Source organism: Petromyzon marinus, chromosome 51, assembly GCF_048934315.1.
Source record: "Petromyzon marinus isolate PM22_M1 ecotype Great Lakes invasive population chromosome 51, UKy_Petmar_22M1.pri1.0, whole genome shotgun sequence".
Taxonomy (NCBI): Eukaryota; Metazoa; Chordata; class Hyperoartia; order Petromyzontiformes; family Petromyzontidae; genus Petromyzon; species Petromyzon marinus.
Window position 1 is genome coordinate 8,330,287 of NC_133717.1, and position 25,255 is coordinate 8,355,541.

Below are 25,255 nucleotides of genomic sequence, written 5' to 3' on the forward strand. Positions count from 1 at the left end.
GGGGTGGGTGGCCAGCACCACGCCCGACCGCCTTTGTCTCCCCAATGGCGATGTTTACACACCGCACCAGTTACTCATTTGAGCCTGAGTCGACCTAGGAGAGGCCCGGGACCGGTTCAGATAATTGCCACTGGTGTTGGCTGCGAGCGGGAATCGAACTCAGGTGGCCGGGTTCGTAGCGCAGCGCGCTAACCGCTACACTGCCGCTCCCCACACACACGTGTACACACACACACACGACAAAGATAACCCAGCCTAGTTTTTGACACTTTTGTTGGGAAAGACGCCCAAGGTTTGCTTTGAATATCCGTCACCGAAGTTTAGTCGTAGCTGGGCATCCAACTCAGGTGACCGGGTCCCTGCGTGCAGCACACGAACTGCTGCGCCACTTACTTCCAGCCATTGTGCCAGGCTCCATCGGCGAGCCGGAGGCAGCACAGGACAGTGCAGCGCAAGCCACCGTTGCACGGTACTACCTGTGCTCCCACATCTATGCTCCCCCACCTGGACCAACCCCGTCACGACCAGCATGGTGAGGTCATCAAACAACACCCTCCCTCCCCATGGACAGTGTGGTGCGGGTTGGAGGCCCTCACGCTGCAGTGAACTGACGTGTAATTTTCATCGAGTAATTCATCGTGACGCGAAGGGCTCACTGCAAGACTCATCGTGCCAGGCTATGGTTTGTTGACCTTCCCGCGCACTTCTGATTAGCATGGTTGGCTACGTACAGTGCGAAAGAAATTCAACATATACACACATAGAAACGAATGCGTCCTGACTGAGGTTAGTTTCTGCATGCCAGCGAGCGTGTGCGTGAGCGCGCGAATCTCACATCTCTGTATCCGGTCTCGGGACAGCCCATGATCTCGCTGTCCGTGCTGAAGCATCCGGCTGGGCAGTACTTCCTGGACACAAGCATCCCAGGAGAGAGACGCCCGTGTGAGACGAAAACAAATACATCAGTTAAAACCGTCCACTCCGGCAAGTCACTCTTGAGAATAAGACGAGACGTGAATAATAGCTGCGTGGTGGTGGTGGTGGCGGTGGCTACGCACGTGGCTGCCTGTAATCCAGCAATGTGGAGGCAACAGAGAGGGTTGGTGGATCACACACACACAAGATGTTGCGAAACTCCCCTCTACCCGTGAGAGTCGAGGAGGAGCAAATGCCCTGACTCGCAAGGAGAACGGGGTTTAGCAAAAAGGTGGACTGTCACCTGTTTCATCTGTGTGGGATACAGCGTTTCACCCTCGCACGCGTGGGATTTCTGTGGATGCTCCAGTTTCCTCCCACATGTATAAACGCTCATTAATTGGCCGATAACTCGTTAAAACATAAAGGACGGCAGAACTTGGGCAATTGCTGGTTCCGGCTCATGGCGTGGCCGCCTTCCCGCTCGTCCACGATTCCTCGCACCTCGGGGTCGCTCGCTCTCGTAGAGAGAATGCAGTGTGGCGGCCCAGTACAAGTTACAATTATTATTAATAACAATACAGCAAAGCGAACAGACAGATGATATCGAGAAAGTGTACTTGTCCAAAGCAACGCGCCCACGTTTTGCAAAAGGAATCGGTAAATTCACGAACGCAAATCAGACGCGTGGTTGTGCACACAGCGTGCTGTGCGGCTGTATTTGCCGCAGATGTTGTTTTTTATAGATTCATGACTATCAGGTTGGCTCACGGTGTCCCAATGATAAACGGCTTCCGGCAGCTCTGAAATAATCACGAGCCGGCCGTGACTCGTCCGCAAGTGGCCTAAAAAGTACGTGTCTGTACGCCGAACTCCTTTTCGCACCGTACGTGGCCAACCGCGCGAATCCGCGGCAGCCTCAGCCTCTCCTGGATGGGCCATTGACAGCCACCGTAGGAAATGTCCATCGAACTTAACAAAAGTCTCTCATGTTGTTAGTGAAACAATTTCCATCGTCCGTCGTGACACGACCGACTGGGCCTTCACGCGTCGTGCTGGCAAGAGTCCCACGGTCATGAGACTCGAACACTTCCATTCTAGACGGTCGACGAACGTCTCCGCGTGCCAGAGAACGGCCCGTGGAAGTAAATAGCACAAGAACTACTTGTCCGAGATCCCTCCTCAAGCGATCTCTCGTCCACACACGGCAAGCAAATTGACAGAACAAAAAATCATGCTCAGGGGCTGGAATTTAGCCACATTGAATGCACAACTAAATGTAACATGATGGCTTGCTTGTGCGGTCATAAATGAACGGGCTGAGACCACCAGTTCGCTGGAAATGAGAAACCGGTTTAATTGCGGTCAGGTAATTAAAACCTGGGTTCGAACCCAGAGTGGCAACGGTGGTGGTTCAAGGTCTCCGACACGGTCATTGTGAGACTCCCCCCCGGCCCCCCCCCCCCCCAAGCCACCTGGCCACATGCACATTTACCTGTATTCCAAAGCCTCATCTGAGAAGTGAGATCCCAGGCTCAGGCAGGTGATGAGATCTGCAACAGAAAGTGTCATTGACCAGTTACAAACTCGACGCTTCGACGTACGTACGTATGCATGTATGTATGTATGCGGAACTTCTTTAGCACGGTACAGAGTCAACCGTGCTAATCGGAGGTGTGGGAGATGGACAACAAATGAAAAATGTTCGAAAGAAATTAGTTTTCAAACTAGATTTAAACGTGCTTCCTAATATCGGAAGGAAGAGCATTCCAGACACCAGGTTTCTATCTTCAGTCCTTTGAGCTGCCAACTTGTACACGGCAGTTTAAAGTAGAGTTGTTAAACGGTAAACCGGTCATCATTTTCAGAACCGGTTACCGGTCCTGAGACTCAGGAACTGGTTACCGATTCCAGCCGAATGAAAGCGCAGCGAGCTAGCGAGCGAGCGAGTGAGCGAACGATTGATCGTGCGGACGTGGAGCAATCTCAACCGGTGGTCTTGACTCACCGGCGTGTTGCTCCGTGGCGTAGTTGAGCAGGAAGCCTCGTCCCGTGGTCCCGGATCGGCTCTGGAACTCGACCGTCACCTCGCTCCCCACGCTCACCACCTCCTTGGGCACGTAGTACATGTTCCCGCAGTACCGGCCTGCGCACCAACGACGTACAAACGCAAAACATCCCCCACCACCAGCCGTTGCTGTTGAGACAAATGCCGTTGTTTTGCTTGCGTGCACATGCAAAAAAAAACCTAAACTAAGATCCCCCCCCCCCGCCCCTATCGCCTTAGCAGACTGTTGGGCCAAGCGCTTGTTAGTGAGTAGCACCTATGAAAGGTGGCACGGCACACGAGGAGGTGGTGTGGCCTCGCAGCACCTACCACCACCAGCAGCACCATCAACATCATCACCATCAGCAGCAACATCACCACCATCAGCAGCAGCACCAGCACCAGCACCAGAGCGCGACTACAGACTGTGACGAGACGAAGCTAACGAGCAGCAGCACCATCACCACCACCAGCACCATCAGCACCATCAGCAGCAGCACAACCACCACCAGCACCACCACCAACAGCAGCACCACCACCACCAGCACCACCACCAGCACCACCACCAGCACAAGAGCGCGACTACAGACTGTGACGAGACGAAGCTAATGAGTCTCCGAATGAAGACGCGCACCAACGGGATTTGATAGCGCAATTCGCAATTGCAGCGCACCGAGGAACACCACCAGGGGCGGAGCCACAGGGGGGGCTGGGGGGGCTTAGCCCCCCCTGAAATTTTGGGAAAGTCGGTAATCGGGATAACCGGATATCCGGCTGCTGCAAAATGCTGCAGGCTGCCACCTTGTGCTGCCCTGCTGGCTGCTTGAGCGGCAGCCTTTCGAACTTATCGAACTTATCAGCCGCGTCAGCGGCTCCGACCTATTAATAAACTCCGCGTTCAAATCCAATAAAATTTGTTTTATACATTTGTGGCGTCCATTGGAAAACATACACCGGATATCTCAGAATATTGAAGTCAGCCCCCCCAAAGTCAAAATCCTGGCTCCGCCCCTGCACACCACACGTGTAAATTGGCCGTGTATGTGTAAATTTCCATATTTAAAGAGTTCAGTGAAAGGGGTGGGGGCTCACCAAAATTTACTTCTGGTTTGGGGTCCCAAGGGGCCATCCCCCCATTACCAAGGGTATATATATTACAGAATCTTGATTTGAAGCTTTCGTGACTGCAGGAATCCACACTCTTTGGTTCTATCGGTAAAGTCACGTAGGTAGAAAATAAAATAATAGATCACGACGTTTCGATCGCAACACAAGCGGTCGTCCTCAGGTGGAAAAAATATAATCCAGCAGGGTTCAGCAGTTCCACTGCTGGGTTATATTTTTGTGAAAATAATGTTTATATTTTTTAGTCGCGTCTTCTTCCACTGCCGAAAAACGCGCGGGGCAGGTTTTATATTTATTTTTCAGGGAGGGGGGGGGTGGGTGGGCGTATTTGTGAAACTTGGCAACGGAATGTTTTTCTTGCAAAGGGAGTCGCTCGTGAAACGGTGGTGGACGCTATTGGCGGAGAAGAGATCGCTGCGCCGGGTGAGCATCATGACGCGCACAACGAAACATCTGTGCCCCCCGCTAACCCCTCCCATACCACTTACCCCCCTCCCATAACCAACCCCCGCCCCCGCCCCCCCACACCACCCACTTGCCGGCTGTTTTTAAATTTCGATTTAAAGCGCCGTGAGAGTTGTATTGTTTATATATCTTTATTATTTTATTGTTTCCCTTCTACGCGACTTTTACCGAAAGAACCAAGAATATATTTGCCGGCTGTTGTTTCAAAATCGATTCGACGCGCGTCGATTCTAAACATTTCACAGCGGCCTCTCCGTCTCTCCGACAGTGCGGTCCTGGCAGAGACTCTGTGTCTCACACGGGACGCGCGCACGCGCGTGTACGTGCGTATAATCATTACGCAAAAACATCGCGACGTGTTTACGGGAAGAAAAAAACAACACGTGGTCGTTACAGGAGGATGCGCCGAGACAAAACGTCTCCTCGCACTGTCGACCCCTAAAATGAAGCCGCGCCACCGCGTAGGTGTGCAAAGTCGTTCCCACTGCGCCCGTTGAGCCAGCGAAGACTCACAGAGTCTCGAGGCTCTTTTTCAGGAGGGGGGGGGGGGTGTCTCTGCCAAGTTTTTTTTACCCCGCAACAGGGAGGGGCTGCTAAGTTGTCGCTCTCACGCGACACCGGAATTTTGCAGGGAAGTTTTCAACATTGGGCAGGATGTATGTTCTCGGTTCTTTTTCGGTAAAGTCACGTTGAAGGGAAACAATAAAATAATAAAATGTATATAAAACAATAAAAATTCTCACGACGTTTCGACCATAACACAAACGGTCGTCATCAGGTGTGTCGGTTTGCATAAATTTATTCATTTTAAAACGGTGCATTTATTTATTTAAAAAAAATTGGGAGGATAGTTTGGCCGATACCAGTGACAATGGAGAGAACCCAAAAGATGCCCAAGCAGAACAGGGGGAGAACATACAAACTCCACACACAAAGGTGCCCGGATTCAGGAATCGAACCGAGGCCCTTCTTGCTGCGAGGCACAGTTTGCCACCGCAGCGCCACCCAACCGCCTTGCCACAGTCACATGGGGTCCAACCTTTCCCGCCGGCAATTGGAGCGAAACAACGGACATAACGACGAGCAACACCAGGCACGACCGAAAAAAAACATCGGAGTGCTGCTTGTACCACCAGCACCACCACCGCCACCACCAAAAACAAAAGATCCCCCGTATATACTCTTTGGTTCTATTCGGTAAAGTCACGTAGGTCCCTTCACCTGATGAAGGCCGCTTGTGTTGTGGCCAAAACGTCGTGATTATTGTTGTTTTATTTTTTACCTACGTGACTTTACCGAATAGAACCAAAGAGTATGGATCCTTGCAGTCACGAAAGCTTCAAATCTAGAATTCCCCGTATAGCCTTCAAGTGCTGTTACCAAGAAGCACCTATGAAGGCCCGCACAGCACTCGAGGGAGTGGGTGGCCAGCACCACACCCGGCCGTCTTTGTCTCCCAGGTGGTTGACGTATTTACACACCGCGCCAGGTACTCATTTGAGACCGAGTCGACCCAGGGGAGGCCCATGACCGGTTCAGAAATTCGTCACTGGTATTGCGCCCCACGAGCGGGAATCGAACTCGGGTGGCCGGATTCGTAGCGCAGCCCGCTCAGCCGCTGCACCGCCGCCACCATCGCCGCGCCAACTCACTCGAAGCTCTCTCCCCGTCGAACAGGCGCACGTAGTCGGCTTGGCAGTGCTCGTTGTACGGCACGAGGAAGTCGGCGAAGCGCAGGCGCAGGCGGGAGCCCGGCGGGCCGCGCACGAGCCAGCGGCAGGAACCGTTGCGAGGGTACGCCTGCGGGTAGTCGAGCGAGGCGAGCGTGCCGCTCGCCGGGCCGAGCACCGTCAGCCCGCACGCCGAGCCTGGGGATGAACGAGGGGAGTCAGGGGAGAAGAAACTGGTCACGGCTGTAAGGGTGGCAGGGCGGTGTGTGGAAAGATGTTGACTTCCTCGCCTCGTATACAGGAGGTCGTGGGTTCGATCCCGACCCCGACGCCTGTATATATGGAGTTTGCGTGTTCTCGCCGTGGTCGTGTGTATTTTTATCCGGTTCCTCCCTCCACATCTGGAATCAGTGTCATGCGTTTAAGAGCATTCGGCTGCTATAAATTCCCACTTGATAAGCCACTTCGGTGAGCTATCATTTGTGGCAAGGTCGCTTCTGAAAAAGAGCTGTATAGCTCAATGGGCCCTTGCTTGGTAAAATAAAAACAAGGTTTTTTTGTTTTACCTATTTAGGTGTGTGTAGCCAATCGTTGGCCACGTACGGTGCAAAGATGTTCAACATAACGATGTGTCCGTCGTCGTTGATGACCATGAAATATATATGAAAGCACGCAACGGTGCGTTTCTCGCAAGCAGCAGGAAGGCGACGACTCTCATCATGCCTTGCGTGCACGTGTCGTGTGATCACCACACATTGCATGTACAATGATCTCAGCCTCGTCTCGACCACAGACTCGAGATTTAACAATACGCAAAAGTTGTGCTGCTCGCACGTCATCCTCCTTACCCTGCATGCGCGCGTTTTTCGATCACCACACTGAATGTGCGAGGATCCCAGCCTTGTCCAGACCACCGGTTCAAAAAGAGCCAAATTGTGTGCGACCCCGTTATTGCTTAGGCCGCGGTGGTCATTGCACATCAGGCAGCGGTGAAAACAACGGGGAAAACTCCAGTCCGGTTCGTTCACATTAGGAGTCAAACCGTGGCACTGTCGTCAATGTTCGACGCTGCCTTGGATCTCCGGGAAACCCAGACAGGTGAGCCTGTCGTGATGAGTTTTTGTCATCATTTAAAATAAGGTGTGGGATTTTGAATTGTTATTAGTCTTCTTCTCGAACGGCCTTGTCACTTTGCACATTATAAAGTTATGAAGTCCTTCTCAGATCGCTTGCACCTCACAAATTGTCGCCTATTACACAATTAGTCACCCGAAACGTCACCTATTATATGTATACACACACACAACGTACCTATCAAAGGCAGTATTATCGAGTTTGAAGTTTCTCACATTGAACGATTGACACTAATGTAGTCCTTTCATTTTTAAAGTCCATTTCATTTGCTCTTGGCCGTTTCTTCACACACACCAGCCCGTTGTTGTTTTTACAGGAACCTTGGCTGGGAGATAAGATGACGATACTGCGGTATTTTTTTGGAGCCGAATGGCTTGTTTGCGTTATTGCAATCGTTGGCAGAGCTCAAAGATCGCTGTGAATAAAAAATATATGTATATTTCTGCCAATTTCCCCTCCCACCCACAAACACACACTTTCATAATATTTATGTTTATTTTTAACAACAAAAAATACATTGCCATTTTATTGCCCTAATTTCCAAGTACATTTAATTCAACAAGGTCATTTACTTGTACAAACAATTAGCAGGTGCTCATGTTAAAATGACAATTATTTACCCGCGAAGGCCTCCCCCCCCTGTGTCTGGAGGCTTGTTTTCAGGAGGGTGCCTGCAACATTGGGAGTTGTCTGGCCATGAATTGCTTGAGTAATGAGCGCCACGGTGGCGAGATGTTAACTACCTAGCCTGGTATATAGGAGGCTATGAGTTCGATCCAAATCCCGACCTTTGACACCTGTATATTTGGGAGCTTGTATGTTCTCCCCGTGGTCGCGTGGATTTTTCTCCGGGTCCTCTGGTTTTTCCCTCCAAATTCAGAGTATTTAGTTGCTCTTAATTTCCACGGGATAAGCCACTTCATTGGGATATCATTTGTGATTGCCAGGTCGCTTCTGAAAAAGAGCTAATGCGCTCGGTGGGCCTTACATGGTAAAATAAAAATAGTTTTTAGTTTATAGAGTTTGGCTCCGTGTGGGAGTAAGAGGGAACCGGAGAACCCGGAGAACCCGGAGAATCTGGAGAAAACCCAGCACCGCGCCTGCTGTAGACGGGAGAGGGAGCCACTCAGTACCGCCACCTCCTGGCCACCAGCTCGCCTACAGCACCTGGGCAAGCCACAATGGCAACCCTTTCCAACTACAGGCCTCGCTCAAACCTGCCGGAGCTTCCGAGATCCGACGAGACTGGATGCGCATTTCGAATAATTTAGGGTCACGAGCAAAACACAAAAGGCAGTTGCTAGACTGTGTTTAGTTTGATGCCCTTCCTCCTCCCCCGCACCTCCGATGAGCACGGTTGGCTACGTACGGTGTGAAATAAGTTCAACATACACACATAACAGCCCGATGACCTGGGTTTAGTTTCGAGCCGCAGCTAACACCAGTGGAGAGCGATGCCTGAACCGGTCCCGGTTTCCACTCAAACGTCGACTCAGCCTTATGTTAGAACTTGGTGCGCTGTGTAAAAATGAGCACAGACGAGAGGCAAAGGCAGACAGGCGTGGAACGGGCCACCCATCCCCTCCTAAAATAACTTCCCCCAGCAGTCAGTTAAAGGCTATATGGGGGACCTTTGTCTCCGTGGTACTCGCCAAACGGCACTAGCCCCAACGGTCCTATAAGGGGGGTGCGGGCGGTGGGATGGGATCTGGGTTTCCGTGCACGTGTTTGTACACGCAAACGTGTGCGCGTGTGTGTGTGCACGCGCCGTGTGTGTGTGTGCACGCGCGCGTGCGTGCACGAGCGCACTTGCATTTGTCATGAAAGACCTTTTAGGCAATGGTCCTTGACAAATAGGCCCCAACGTTTTGGGCAGGAAATGGTAACTTTAACCGGAGCAGCTAAAACAACAAACGCCAGTTATTGTGCAATACGCAGGGGGAGTTGGGAGGGCGGAGGGAAACTTTTACATTTCTTCGTATTCGTTTCACTTTCGCGTCGAAGATAACGCTCGGTTCACCGCAGCCTTCGCGGAGTACGGAACATTAAGCGCAAACGCTCGAAACATCCGCGCGTGCATTGAAAAAAATAAGCCAGACGGAACCAAAACAACAACTCCACAATTATCCCCGCTACCCTCCCGCCCAACCCCCCCCCCCCCGCATTAAACATTAAAAAAGAACAGAGTTATTGTTGCGTGGCCGTTAGCAGACGAGACGCAGAGATAAACGTGCGTGAAATAAGCAGCAATTTCGGCTCAGGCAGGACACCACTCCCAGAAGGGGTAATGTGATGGATGAGACTGCTGGTGGGATGGCAGGCAAAGAAGGGAACACGCCCCGGAGGACGACCACCAGAGCTCATGTGCGTGTATTATTACCGTGTGTGTGTGTATGTACAGTGAGGGAAAAAAAGTATTTGATCCCCTGCTGATTTTGTACGTTTGCCCACTGACAAAGAAATGATCAGTCTGTAATTTTAATGGTAGGTTTATTTGAACAGTGAGAGACGTAATAACAACAACAAAAAATCCTGAAAAACGCATGTCAAAAATGTTATAAATTGATTTGCATTTTAATGAGGGAAATAAGTATTTGACCCCTCTGCAAAACATGACTTAGTACTTGATGGCAAAACCCTTGTTGGCAATCACAGAGGTCAGACATTTCTTGTAGTTGGCCACCAGGTTTGCACACATCTCAGGAGGGATTTTGTCCCACTCCTCTTTGCAGATCTTCTCCAAGTCATTAAGGTTTCGAGGCTGGCGTTTGGCAACTCGAAACTTCAGCTCCCTCCACATATTTTCTATGGGATTAAGGTCTGGAGACTAGCTAGGCCACTCCAGGACATTAATGTGCTTCTTCTTGAGCCACTCCATTGTTTCCTTGGCCATGTGTTTTGGGTCATTGTCATGCTGGAATACCCATCCACGACCCATTTTCAATGCCCTGGCTGAGGGAAGGAGGTTCTCACCCAAGATTTGCCGGTACATGGCCCCATCCATCGTCCCTTTGATGCGGTGAAGTTGTCCTGTCCCCTTGGCAGAAAAACACCCCCAAAGCATAATGTTTAGACCTCTATGTTTGATGGTGGGGATGGTGTTCTTGGGATCATAGGCAGCATTCCTCCTCCTGCAAACACGGCGAGTTGAGTTGATGCCAAAGAGCTCCATTTTGGTCTCATCTGACCACAACACTTTCACCCAGTTGTCCTCTGAATCATTCAGATGTTCATTGGCAAAATTTCAGACGGGCATGTATATAAGCTTCCTTGAGCAGGGGGACCTTGCGGGCGCTGTAGGATTTCAGTCCTTCACGGCATAGTGTGTTACCAATTGTTTTCTAGGTGACTATGGTCCTGTGTAGTTCTGGGCTGATTCCTCACCGTTCTCATGATCATTGCAACTCCACGAGGTGAGATCTTGCATGGAGCCCCAGGCCGAGGAAGATTAACAGTTCTTTTGTGTTTCTTCCATTTGCGAATAATCGCACCAACTGTTGTCACCTTCTCACCAAGCTGCTTGGCAATGGTCTTGTAGCCCATTCCAGCCTTCTGTAAGTCTACAATCTTGTCCCTGACATCCTTGGAGAGCTCTTTGGTCTTGGCCATGGTGGAGAGTTTGGAATCTGATTGATTGATTGTTTCTGTGGACAGGTGTCTTTTATACAGGTTAACAAGCTGACATTAGGAGCACTCCCTTTAAGAGTGTGCTGCTAATCTCAGCTCGTTACCTGTATAAAAGACACCTGGGAGCCAGAAATCTTTCTGACATGTTTTTCTGGATTTTTTGTTGTTATTCTGTCTCTCACTGTTCAAATAAACCTACCATTAAAATTATAGACTGATCATTTCTTTGTCAGTGAGCAAACATACAAAATCAACAGGAGATCAAATACTTTTTTCCCTCACTGTAGGCGAGATGGGAGCGATTAGATTCGCTTGTGTGTGCTGTATTTGGTCGCGCGTGTACGTATGGGGAGCGGCAGTGTAAGCGGTTAGCGCGCTGCGCTACTGACCCAGCGACCAGAGTTCGATTCCCGCTCACGGCCAACACCAGTGACGATTATCTGAACCGGTCCTGGGCCTCCCCCCGAAGTCGACTGGACCCCAAATTAGTACCTGGTATGGTGATGATAGGCGTAACAATTGGGGAGACACAAAGGCGGTGGTGCATGGTGCTGGCCACCCACCCCCTCGTGTGCCGTGCCGGCCTTCATAGGTGGCGCTCGCTAAAAGCACTTGCCCCAAGTTTGTTAAGGTTATATGGGGGATCTTTGTCTTTGTGCACATAAGAAAGATGGGAGCGATTAGATCCATGTACGTGTGTTATATTTGGTCGTGCGTGTACGTATGTATATATGTGGGGAGCGGTGGTGTAGCGGTTGGAGCGTGAAGCTACAAACCCAGAGATAAGACTTCCTAACCCGCGCACGATTACTAACCGTGCAGAATATTTAAGACCGGTCCTTGACCTCCCCTAGGTTGACTCAGCCTTAAATGAGCACAGTACCTCGTGCGGTGTGTAAACATCAGTACTGGGGAGACAAAAGGCACGTGTTGAGATGAGTTTTGTAAATAATTGTAAATCTGCGTGAATTTGTAAAAATATAATTAATATTATCCAGTCCTTGGTCGATCCGCTGCTGGATGAAGGCCTCACCACGCAGTGTCTATCACGGGAGTTTGTTTGACCATACTTCACCAGACTGGTCGGTGCGGGCTGGTGAAGGAAGGTCCATGAATGGTTCAGATGTCACACTCCGCCACCAGTGTGCTCACCAACGCACCAGTGTTCCACCAGCTGCGTGTGTAAATGATATTTTTGCGCCCCAAACTGACTCGCAAAAGTTACTTTTGGTCTCAATGGACAACTCACCTTGTTTAAATAAAAATGTTACGATGACTACTTTATTTTTACTGGAGGAATCCGATGAGCTATAAAGCTCTTTTTCACACATGTCCAGTAAATTATGACAGATACAAAAAAATGAATGCCATTCAGACGCAAAAAAACAAACATCGCCGGGAAAGAACAAGCCTTTATATTTGACAGGGCTCGTGACCAATCGTAAGCAAACAATCTCACCAAGTAAGCAAAACGATTCAGGCTTTGTTTATTCCAATTTTGCCCCGTGCAATTAAGCCGTGATTGGATTTCCAACGTGGCAAGTGGCGTGGGCCCGAGCCACGGATGGCCTCATTCCTGTTTGTGTCCGACCATTCAACGCATGAGCCCATCATCGTCTATGATCTATCCACTGCTGGATGAAGGCCGCCCCCAACCCCCCCCCGCCAAGCCATTGACGTTTAGCCTCACAGACGAGGCCTCCGAGCCATCGCTATCTCCCAGCCCTGCGCGATGCAACGATCCACCTAGCTCCGGCACAAACGCCGATCTCATTCCTCCATCTCGGACGATGCGCCTGCTCCCGCGTGTGTCCCCTCCTTTCGTTGCAACTCCATGATTGGGTCTTGACCGATGGCCACAATCAATTCTAGTGACGCATCCTGCCCAAGCAGCCCACCCGCACCTTCGAACAGTTTGCATGTAATTCACCTGCGCGTGTGTTCTTTCACCCACATGTTTCTCATTCTGTCTCTCAATGCAATTCCAAGTATGCATCCCCTCCGCGCATCATTGCACACTTCTCAGTTTTCCTTCCATCTTTTTTTTTTATTAATGACCGCGTTTCTGCGCCACATGTTACAGGAGGTAGCAAGCTGTGAATAACTGCAAAAGATAAAGGCGTGGCTCTGCATTTACCTGCTCGCACCACTGCTGGTGGAACGGCCTGTACGTAGCCAAACGTGCTAATCGGAGGTGCGGGGGAAGGATAACAAACTAGCACACAGAAAGCAGTTCGAAAGAAATTAGTTTTCGATCTGGATGATTTAAACGTGCATAGCTCCAGTGGCGCTTCCCATTATCGGAAGGAAGAGCGTTCCAGACGGCCGCAGAAGTGCATCCGAAAGCGCGCGATGCAGCGATCGTCCATGTTCGGCGGCGGAGCCAAAATCCGCTGCTGCGAGGATGACCGGAGTTTGCGTGATGATGGTTCGAGCTCCTTGATGCGATCAGCGAGGCCTTCACTAGAGGGAGCTCTAGGGAGCTCCCTACAGAGGGGCTAATTGGTCCCCTCTTGCACACCATTGCCAGGCCTTATTTTATGAGTTGGGAGTACCCACACTTTACCCCACCACACGCGACTTGCCGAGTGACTAACTGTGGCGAGCCCGATATATACTGCTGCTGTTGGAGTGGAGTGGAGTTGGTGGGGGGGGGGGGTAGGATTAGGATTTGAGAAACTTGCCCCCGTTGTTTAAACTGCTGAACCAAGAGATGGAATCGAACCGATGACCCCGTGGATTGCAGGTCCAGTGGTGCTACCCACCGTTACATCACTGGCAGCAGCAAACCCGAGTTGACCGTAATTTGGCGGGGGGGGGAAGAACTCAAATACATGAACAAATTTGAGACAATGACAAGAGAAACTCTCTGGTGGCTGTTGGGGGAGGGGGGGGGCACTACAGCCACAGCGGCCTGCCCTCCTCCTCCACAGAGCCCTCCTCGGGCCTGCCCCCCCCCCCGCCTCCCGTAGTCCCTACGTCCCTGCCCTATGGCTCAAACGCCCGGCGCAAATTGAAACCAAACCCTCTGCATACCTCCACTGCTACAGCCGCGGGGCAAGCGGGCTCGCGCCCACCCCCTCCCCACGCTCGCACCCCACCGCCCCCCCCCCCCGTCTGTGCAGGAGGGAGTGCTCATTATTTATTAAATGGCACCGGTTGCGAGTTGCTGTTTTGTTGAGTGTAATGGTTGCTTGTGTGCGTGTGTGTGTGTGCGCATGTGTGTGTGTGCGCGCACAGCGCGCTTGTGGATGCGGGTAGTGGAGCGGTTTAGCTCGCTGCGCTTCGAACCCGGCAACCCGGGTTCAATTTCCGCTCGAGGTCACCAACACGGGTGATGGATATTTGAACCGATGCCAGGCCTACCCGAGAAAGACTCTGCCTCAAATGAGCACCTGGTGCGGTGTGTCAACATCGCATGGGGAGACAAAGGCGGCCGGGCCTGGTGCTGGTCATCCGCCCCTGGTGCTGGTCATCCACCCCCTCGTGTGCACTGCAAGCCTTCATAGGTGCTGGTCACTAACAGCACTTGGCCCAAGTCTGATAGAGCTATAGAGACCCTGACGCCTGTATATTTGGAGTTTGCATGTTCTCCCCATGATCATGTCGATTTGGTGTTTCCCTCCACGTTTGGAATCAACATCGCGCGTTCATAGTATTCGGCTGTTGCTATAAATTTCCACATGATAAAGCCACTTCGGTGAGCTATCATTTGTGGCCAGGTCACTTCTGAAAGAGAGCTACACAGCTCAGTGGGCCTGACCTGGTAAAAAAAAAATTGTTTAAAATTTTTGTTTTAGTTTACCTGGCAAGATCTGGCTATCACCCATCCAAGCACTCACGCGGCTCCACCCTGCTTTGCTTCCATGAGCTGACGATATTTTGTGGCATTTAGCGCGATTAGTCATTGAAACACAGCATGTGTGTATACGCACGTGTGTGAATCTTTGTAATATTTTTTAATTGTTTCTGGCAGTCAAAAAAAATCACAATCTGTTTCCGGAACAAAATATACATTACACATGAACACTTAATACCCTATGCACCCCATTATTATTATGATCACACAAGTTCGTGATTGCGTGTGTCAGCCAGTGGTGTAATGTGGTTGGCATGGGCCCTGGTGAAAGAACTTAAAAATGGGAAGGGGGGGGGCCCACCTATCGAATTCGCCCTCCCCCACCCCCTCCCGGCCCGTGGGTCCCTGTGCAAATCGCATCGCCTGCACACTCGACAGCCATGGCACAGACTGAAGCCTCGTGGACCTTCGGTGTGGCTCTACGGATCCTCTTCATTTCACAGCGAAACCCCCCTTTGATTGACTCGGCCCGTCCCCATGAGTCACAGCGATTAACACCGAGCCCAGAGGCGTAGCTCAGTTGGCATGGGCGCTGGTGCACGGAATTCAATGCCCCTTTACAATTCCCTGCCCACTCTCCCCACCCCCCCCCTCCACTGTCCCACTTTGTCACAGCCCGTCACTTGGGTCCCTCCGGCCTAGAGGCCTCAGTGCAGTTGCACCGCCTGAACAATCGATAGCTGTACACCTCTGGGTGGCAGCCACACGATATTAACTCTCCAATCGACACAAAAAGGCAACGGATGGTTAAACACGCGGCGAGTCACTCACCGGAAGAAACTATGACCAGACGCCGGTGAGATTTGACTACACACTAAGGTCGCATATCCGACGACCACATGCCCGCCCACACTCGGTACACTGTGTGCATGGTTGAGTGGCCAGCACCACACCTGGCCGCCTTTGTCTCCCCAGTGCTGACGTTTACACACTATACCAAAATAAAGAAACTGAAACTGAAACCGCACCAGGTTCCTCATTCGAGGCTGAGTCGACCTAGAGAGGCCCAGGGCTGGTTCACATAATTGTCACTGGTGTTGGCCGCGAGCGGAAATTAAACCTCGGGTCTCCGAGTTCGTAGTGGGCACGCCAACCACTGGATTACCACTGCCCCCACGCACAAACAGACAAAGATCCCCCGTTATAGCCTGAACAGACTGTTGGAGCAAGTGCTGTTAGCGAGGACACATGAAGGCTGACACGGCCCACTGGTGTTGGCCGTGAGCAGGAATCGAACTCGGGTCTCTGCTGGGTTCATAGCGCAGCGCGCTAACCGTTACACTACCGCTCCCCACACACAATATGGCTGCCGCCTGATGATGCCGGCTGTAATTACTTGGGAAACGTCGTACTCAGATTGTAAATGCTGTGGCTTTGCTCACCAACACACCGGTGTGCTGTACTAGTAATTGGGACGTTCTGTTTACGTGACAAACCTCACTAAATTGTCTGCATCGGGTAGTGGCGGGTTTAGCAGACACATTTATACATTTACGCGATCTAAACAAATTTTTTTTTTTTTTACCAGGGACACACATACACATATACCCGCGCGCGCACGCACGCACGCACAGCTCTAAACCTCCATTCAGCCCCCAAGTTCTCCAGGGCAACAGCGATCTCGTGAAAGACTGCCGGTGTTGGAAGGCGGCCCGTGGCTTCCACGGCACAAAGCGGACCCCCCCCCCCCCGTCCCCGCCGCGCCCGCTGTGGAGTTGGTGGAGTTGGTGGAGTTGGTGGTGGCGTCTCTCTTCCCATTGACCGGCGATTTCCCCGAGCAGGAAGGGACTCCATTCTGTGCGCCCAATACCTCTGACCTTTTGTCACTCGTCGCGCTGCCAAAAAAAAAAAATCTCACTTCTTTAACGGGGTCGTTTTTTCTCTCTCTCTCTCCTGCAGGCGTTACGCAATAGCGGCATGCCTATTTATTTATTTATTAACGGCGAACCCCCCCGCTCTATTGAAATGATTCGGGGTAAATTGTGGTGAGAAGAGGTGGAATGATTGAAGCACAAACCACCACACAAGCACAACCCCCACCCCCGGCCGGAGATCCAATTGATCGTCTTAGATTTTTGTTTCAACGCTCCAGTGAACTGCACCACCTCGAGCGGCTGTGGGGTTGACGTTAGGCCCGCGTGACTTAACACATGTGCCGCGAGCTTAAGATTGTATTTATTTTTTTGTTACCGATGCGTCGTTCAACCCTTGCTGGCAAGACAACCAGGTGAATCGCGCCTTTATCGCCATTTTATTGCTTCTACCAGAGTCTGGCTGCTTGTTTATCCGTGAATGCCTCAACGAATCTCAACACTTTTTCAAGATGGTCCTACCGAGTTTTTGCAAGAGAGAGAGGGGGGGGTGGACGATGCTACTGCTGCGTGCGATCCCAGTTGTGTCATTTGCAGCTACATTTTCAGCATGGGGAAGAGCTTTGGCCGATATCACGTTAACATCGTATGTGGTTTTTTTTTCAATCTCTGGGAAGAAACAATAGAATCCCAGAGAAAAGCCACGCAGAACAGAGGGAGAACGTACAAACTCCGCGCAAAGGTGCCCCCCCACCCCCCCCCCCCCCAGTTGGGAATCGAACCCAGTCCCCTCTTGTTGCGAGGAAGGATTTTTTTTCCCACTGTGCCCCTTAGCACCTCGATACCTCGACCAAAGTCGACACAACAATTTCCGGGCAAAACATCTCTCTCTTCCTCCTTCCATCCTGGCACTGCTCGACTTTAGGATTTTCTCTAATCGTCTCTCTTTCCCCAAGTTTCTATAACTGTTCTCACTTCAAGATTTGTTAGTTCTTGTCTGCTGAACAATCACTAATGGTCTTGGTTGGTAGTTTTTTTTTTAAACTTCTCCATTCAATAAGCGCGTTGGTTCCAATCTCCCCAGAATAGATCACGTAAATGTATAAATGTGTCGTTAAACCCGCCACCAGCCGACACAGCCAATTAGTAAGGTTTGTCACGTAAACAAAACATGCCAATTCGTCACGAGTACAAGCGCACCCACAACGTCTACAATTCGAGTACCGTGACATTCGCCAGTCATTACAACGAGCATCATCAGGTGATAGCCAGAATATTGGTCGCGAAAGCCTGCGTCTTAATCTGGTTCCTATCTGCTAGACCAGAGAGGTAGGGAAACTTTCGGCTCCGGAGCCGCATGCGGTGCTTCTTTAAAGACTTGCTGCGTCGTTTATTAAGGACCCACCATCTCGTATTCACCACACAAGAGCATTGCTGCTCTGGAAATATTGAGGTTTTTTTACCGAATTCCAAAACAATGCCTCTTGTTGTTATTTTGGTTGCAGAGCCCTCTGAGAGACAAATAATTGGTCCTCAAATGTAAAAAAAAAGAGATACAATTTAATATAAAAAAGAGGACTTCACGTACGACTTGGAACACCATCCCATCATTTATCTTCCGAGAATCTCACCCAGTTCCAGAAAGTTGCTTACAAACTAGGTGGAACAACGTACGTGGAGAACAAATAACTAATTCGTGTGTCCCAAGCATCGCACCTCCTCGCTTTGATATTCCAAAAAAAAAAACACACTGGTGTAACCACCAACCCCATCAGAATATCAACGGGTCGATGCGCACACCTCCCGCACAAACGCGAAAAAAAACACAACACAGCGGTGCGAATTTTGGCCATGCAACGCAAACCATTGACCACGCAGTAAACCACTGCAGACTGCGCTCCTTCAAAAAGGAGGAAGGAACAAACGAAAGCTACACGAACTTTCTCTCTCTCTCTCTCTCGCCACGCCCCCTCGTTGTGGCCAGCACGCCGCCACGGCCCCCCTTTCGCTCCTAGACGTGCTGTATTGTTGACGTGCGCGCGAATGTACGTACCTACGCACGCATGCTGAACTTCTTTCGCACCGTGCGTAGCCAACCGTGCTAAATCCGAGGTGCGTGTTGGTCCCACCTGCCGCACTGGATGATTCGAGTCGCTGGCCGCCGCGTGTGATAGGCCTTAGGACAAGTATATTTGGAGCTTGCGTGTCTCTCTCTCCCCGTGGTCACGTGCATTTCTTTTCCTCCGGATCCTCTGGTCATTGCCTCCACGTTTAGAAGCATGCATTAAAGTTATTTAGGTTGTTTTGCCGCTGTACATTTCCACATGATAAGCCACTTTGTTGAGCTATCACTTGTGGCCAGTTCGCTTCTGGAAAATAAGCCAGTGCCTCAGTGGGCTTTGACTGGTAGGATGGGGATGTGGTTTAGCTTAATTTCTATGTTTGGGTGAACCGTTTACCTTTATTGTACTTTGCACTCCTATCACGTGTTTGTACTGTTTGTTGTTGTAACGTTCTAACCCGCCCCGAACAGGACACCTGTGAAAAAGAGCTTCATAGCTCATCGGATTCCTCCCGTATAAATAAACATTCCGATTCTGAAGAAACGGCGCTCAAACGAAAGCCACCTGCGTGACCAAAAACCCTCCTCTCACCTGCCAATGATGATGGGGGGGGGGGTCGGTGGGGGAGGTTAGGTTAAACACGCATTTTTCTAACGTGCGAAAAAATCACCTATCTCCCCCGCCGCATACGTCAAATTCCCTGGCGCGTCTCGGCCGCCGCGGGGAGCGAGAGAGAGGACAATAATGAAGAGCGGGGCCACGGCGGGCGCCAGGTGAGTCACGCGTGGAAATCCAAGCCAGACGACCGCGGACTCGCACCTGCGCGCAGCAGGCACCACGGTCGGCAACAGATTTTTTTTTTGTCTTCGCTCCGATTGTCTGATGTGGCCCCCCTGATCGTCAGGTCTACCTGCAGCCGCGTGGCTGAACACAGGGGGAGAGAGAGAGAGAGAGAGCGCGCGCGTGTGTGTGCGGGTGTGAACGGTGGCCACCGGTGGTGGTGGTGGTGCGAATTGCATGACGCGCTCGTCAAGACCGCCGTGGTCGTTGTGCGGTGAGGTCAGCGACGGCAATGTTCTACGCGTGTGTGTATGTATGTTGAACTTCTTTCGGGCCGCACGTAGTCAACCGTGTTAATCGGCGGCGTGCAGGGGGAAAGAAAGCAAGATATTGATCGTGCTGCAGGGTGGTGCTTTGGTAACACCTGTGCCTTATTGCACAAAGGGGCCTGCGTTCGATTCCTGACCTCGGGAACATTTCTGCGTGAAGTTTGTAAGTTCTCCACTCGGTTCCGCATAGGGCTCCTCCGGGTTATCTCGTTTCCTCCAGGTCCCTAGGTAATAATAATAATAAAACAACTCAATGTAACCGATATTGGGTAAATATGCCAATGCCGAAAAATTACCTGCAAATTACTCCAATTGAGATTCCAACTTCACCCCTAAACGTGTGGAAACGTGGCAGGAGAAGATCCTCCGGAAAAATGAGCCTTGAGATTCCGAGGTCTTCCAAGGTATACAAGTGTAACAACCAGTAAGAAAACGATCGTGCATTCACACCTCCATGTACCGCAAAGTTCATAAAATCGATATTAAAGCAGCCGATCGAGTCGTTTCCTGAAGCGAATGCGTTAAAATGATGAAAATCTCCGCACGTGTCACACGGCAAGCGCGAAGGAGGCGTGCGTACGACTGTCCAGTGCAGGGGTTGTGAACGACAATCTAACTTAATCGGCTCCCCCCACCATTTGAACTTTCCAAGTTGCTCTCTCTCGACTGGGACAGAAGGCTTCTCCTCACGATAACAAATGAAGAAGCCGCACAAATTGATGCGGGCACGCACATGGTCGCATGCACATAGTCACACGCATGCCTCGGGCGTGCCAAACCCACACATGCCAACCGATGCAAAAGTTCTCATGGCCACTGGGAAAGCGTGCCAGCCCGGGCCACACAAACGGAAGTCGTGGGCCCGGGCCGGACTCCCGTAGCAGCCTTACGGGGCAGGACACCTGGTACGAACAATGGGGTTCTGAAGCCACACAAAAAGCCAAAACGCTCATCGACGGAATTGACCATCCATCCCAATGTAGCGGATCAAAAGGTCAAGGCGATTTCTTGCCCTAATGAGTGGCGAGGTGGCGCTCATACGGGCGTTTACAGCCCTGAGGCAGTGGTGGAAACTCCACATTCGTATGGCGCGAGCGGGTCCCTCCGCAGCACAAACACCTGTGGAAATCCCCAGAAAGTGGTACCCGATTTATCGACCCCAGAGGGTTGATGGGACCGAGTCACCTCCCTAACCCCCTTCACCCCTCTAATCTTCTGACAGCAAGCCACTCACTCTTCTGCTGAGAAGACTTGCTGGATATGACGCAGGACTCTCCTGCAAGGGAGTCTTGAGACTCAGTTATGCTTTGCCAAGCAAATAAAACAGGCACAGGGAAAGGCAGCAACATTCATTAGTGTACTGGACTTCTATGCTCCAACATACCATGAACTGGAACTTAACTAAGCCTCACAGACCAGCATCCATGTGAACGATATGGCATGGGGAGGGGCCCTTATCCACCAGTGGAATGACAAAGGGGCTGCACTTGTACATTAATTAGTCACAATAGGCTCACAGACTGGACCCAAGTCGAAAAGCTTCTTCACAATCACACTTCACGACTCGCACCTCTAAAGTGGCAGAACGACATCTCCGATGAGCGTGGTTGGCTTATATATGTTGCGAAAGAAGTTCAACATTCGTACACACACACACACACCTGAAACAGTTCAACGGCAGGGCTGTGCGTGTACGTTACTGCTATGGATGGGTTGGAGCGGTGCTGGAGTGGTGAGCGCAGTGGCGGCTATCGACATGGCGAGTTGAGTTCGATACCCGGCCACGGCGAACCGTTCCTGTGATCCTGCCACCGAGCGTCTCCGGCGTGCCGCAACTGCTCCACCACCACTCCGCTGTAATCGTGCCACATGAGACCGGCGGCTTCCTGGAGCCGGGGATTCCGTGCTCGTTTGCGGTTTGCTACCGAAACTCAGCGGCTGGCCAGGACCACCCCCCGCCCGCCCGCCCGCTCGCCCGTCCCTCCGCCTCCCACCCCCTACCACAGCTGGGACGAACGGTTGTACGTCGCGTTTAATTTCTCACCAAATATATTCCGAGTTGTCCGTAGATTCGGCAGAAGGTGGCACGTGACTAGTGGACGTACTGGATGTGGTATGCCGGGCGAGGAAATATTTCCTCGGTAGAAAATACACCGATTCGATATGTTCCCATAAGGCACTTTTTGCCGGGCCTCCAAAAAAGCGTGGCCATTGCCGACTATTGATAAGATGCACTCCCAGAAGGCCATACGGCCAATGAGTTGTGTGTAAAAAAAAAAATCAATTTTACGCGGAGAGACAAATATGTGCGATGATGTGGCCCAGCGGTTGCCGCAGAGGTTCCGCGGTTCAAATCCAGAGGCCGCCCCAATTAACAATGCGGTGTGAATGAACCGTAAAATTATGGTCAGTCTGCTCTACAGTGGGACGTTAAAGATCCCCCGTGGCTTCAGTCGCAAAAGTAGGCCATTGTGTGCCCACGGGCGTCACGGTCAAAATTTGGCAAATTGACAAATTACCTAAACAATTACTCAATTGGAATACACATTGCAATCATCACGACCACCCCGACTGAAAAAACGTGGCAGGACTCTCCTGAAAAAAAAAACTAAGAAACTCTGAGGCTTTCCTGGGTAAACAAGCATTACAATAATTAATTTTGTTACCGAGCGCTCTTTAGCATTCCCTGTGGCTCCGCCTTGGTGAAGCAGAGTTGGGGTTAGCGGGTCCAGAGTGGAGGGGGAGTGAGCGGCGGCGACGTCAGGCGAACCGTAAATCAAGCCCCATAATTGCTCTCGTTCCCTCCCACCCTTTCATGCGGCTGCTCCTACGCGCCCAAAGCCAAGAATCATTATCGGAGATCACCTCTCCATAGGGGGCGGCGGGACGGGCCAGGAGACTGACCTCTAACCCTCTAACTGCTCAATGGGAGGTGGCCGGGCGTCTCAGTGGTCGGTGACTCATCTTCTGCTTCTTTAGAATGGCGAGAAATAGATCAGCAATGGTTAAAACTAAACTAAAACTCAACTATGTTTCATTTTACCAAGGTAAGAGCCATTGCGGCAATGTGATGGGATTGGGGCTCGAGATGATTAGGAGCAAAAAGAAAGACGTGGACAACAAGATTGGTAAGCAATGGAAGATATCTGTTAAACTAAAGTGTTTTATTTTAATTTTACCAGGTAACGCCCACTGAGCTATATAGCTATTTTTTCAGAAGCGACATGGCCACAAATGATAGCTCAACGAAGTGGCTTATCACGTGGAAATGTATAGCAGTCAAATACTCTAAAGGCGTGACGTTGATTCTAAATGTGGAGGGGAAAAACCGGAAGACCCGGAAAAAAATCCACACGACCACAGGGAGAACATGCAAACTCCAAATATACAGGCGTCACGGTTGGAATTGAACCCACGACCTCCTGTTTACTAGGCAAGGTAATTAACATCTCACCACCGTGGCACATTCGACATATGGCCCAAAAGTAAGGACACACAATTTATTTTTGCACAGCCGTTAAACATTTTACAGTGTATTATTTACGTTCATATGTTACGTATTATCATTATTAATATCCAATTTCTTCTCCCTGTGGGGCTCACTTCAAATCTGTCCTTTACAAAACTTCACCAAGACAACACATAATTGATTAATGTTCAACGATTACACCTGTAATGTCAAAAAGAAAAAGAATTTCAAAACAGAGTTCATGCAGCTATTAATGTGAATGGCAGTCAGTTTGAACACGTGTTTAAGTAAATAAAACGACCCATTTCGATTTGTCCTGACTTTTGGGTCACCCTGTACAGTACATCCACATTGTGTGCCCACGGCAGGTCACGGTGAGCGGCATCACCACCCTCCGCCTCCGCCAAGCGGCGTGAACGACGAGACAAGTCGCCTCGCCACCGATGCCTTCCACACGCCGTCAAAAAGAGGTCGGCATCTCTCATCCCGCGACGCCGCTCCCTCCTCCTCGGAAAGAGGGGGACGGCTTCGAGGAGGAAACGAGACGGAACGTGCTGCCAACAGTCGTGCGAGTCACGCAAAACCTGCCTGACAACACGACCCACGGTGGAGACCATCTATCGTGATAATAGGAATCATCTGAAGCACTTTTTTTCTTGAAAGCCACTGCTGGATACAGGAGGGTCGTGGGTTTGATCCCCAACCCTGAAGCCTGTATACATGAGGCTAGTCAGTTTAACGCGTAGGCTTGCGCAACCAATATTATCCATAATACAGATTTTTTTTTTTAGGTTAGATCGCGTAAAAATAAATGTGGCGGGTGGTGGCGGGTTTAACGACATATTTGGCTGCTATACATTTCACCATGATGAGCCACTTTGTTGAGCTATCATCTAAAAAAGAGTCATGAAGCTCAGTGGGCCTTACCTGGTAAAATAAACAATAAAAATAGATTAAAGCTTCGCCACGCCGTGTCGGTCATTGGAGTTGCTTGACCGTACTTCACCACAATGGTAGGCGTGGGTTTGGTCGCCCCAGGACAGGGTCAGCTATCCTCCTCGCCACAGACGTCATCCGTGGCCAGCAATCAAAATCAGGTCGCCGGGTTCACAGTGCAATGCGCTCTCCACTGGAGCGACCATTCGACCCTCGTCTATAACTGATGAGGTACAGCAAGCCGGTTCGCCAACTCGCTTGCTGTGCTGCCACCTCCCAGTCCGAGCTCACAGCCCCCCCCCAGCGGGGTTTGGGAGTTTCGCAAATCTCTAACACGACCCGCCAACCCTTTGCCTTCTAAAACGCAAGGACGTACGCCGGCGAAGGCCGGTGGCCTGGCCGTGGGACAAGGCAGTTATTATCACAGCAACTCGCCCACGTGGCAAAGTTGCACGCGACATCCTCCACCATAGGTACGCAGTCCACGACCGACTCGCCGCAACGCGCCAGTTTCTCTCGTCAACGATCTCAGAAGCTACGTAGGATTTTGAGCCTGGACAAGTGCTTGGAAGGGCGACCCGCCATGCAATGAAACGGTAATTGCAGGTCTGTTCCGGGACTGTCCATTGTTGCACGTTACTTCTATGCCCCGACATTAGAAATGGAGGTCGGCAATGGATTTGCTGCACGGCTCTCACCTTCACAAACCCAGACTGACTGGCGTCGTGAAGTACGGTGAGGTACACCGCAAAGACGCACACGGGGCGTTAATGGAAGGCCCATCATCCAGAAGTGGATTGACAACAAAGAAAGGGGGGCTGGGGGGGGGTGGGGGAGGGCAGTACACGAACCTGCTGCTAGAAATCCACGACTCCCCACCGGTTCCGCAACAAATACTGCCACGTACCACACCGGTCAATCGACATCTCCATCGTAAAAATGACCTTAAAGCCACCCCCCCCCCCCCCCCCCCCCATTCACATCAGCTTTTAGAACAAAGCAGAGACTGGCAAACACCGATGCCA

General features: G+C 51.0%; 1 protein-coding gene across 1 annotated transcript in view; it reads right to left on the bottom strand.

The window, feature by feature from the left end:
* The window catches only part of LOC116953428 (discoidin, CUB and LCCL domain-containing protein 2-like), a 54,172-nt gene that overhangs the window by 20,810 nt on the left and 8,107 nt on the right, over positions 1–25,255 (bottom strand). Inside the window, exons 2-5 of the mRNA XM_032973628.2 lie at positions 6,205–6,420; positions 2,924–3,061; positions 2,411–2,468; positions 836–908 (exon numbers count right to left, since the gene is read on the bottom strand). Of these exons, the coding sequence (XP_032829519.2) occupies positions 836–908; positions 2,411–2,468; positions 2,924–3,061; positions 6,205–6,420 (485 nt within the window). The remainder of the gene's footprint in view (positions 1–835; positions 909–2,410; positions 2,469–2,923; positions 3,062–6,204; positions 6,421–25,255) is intronic.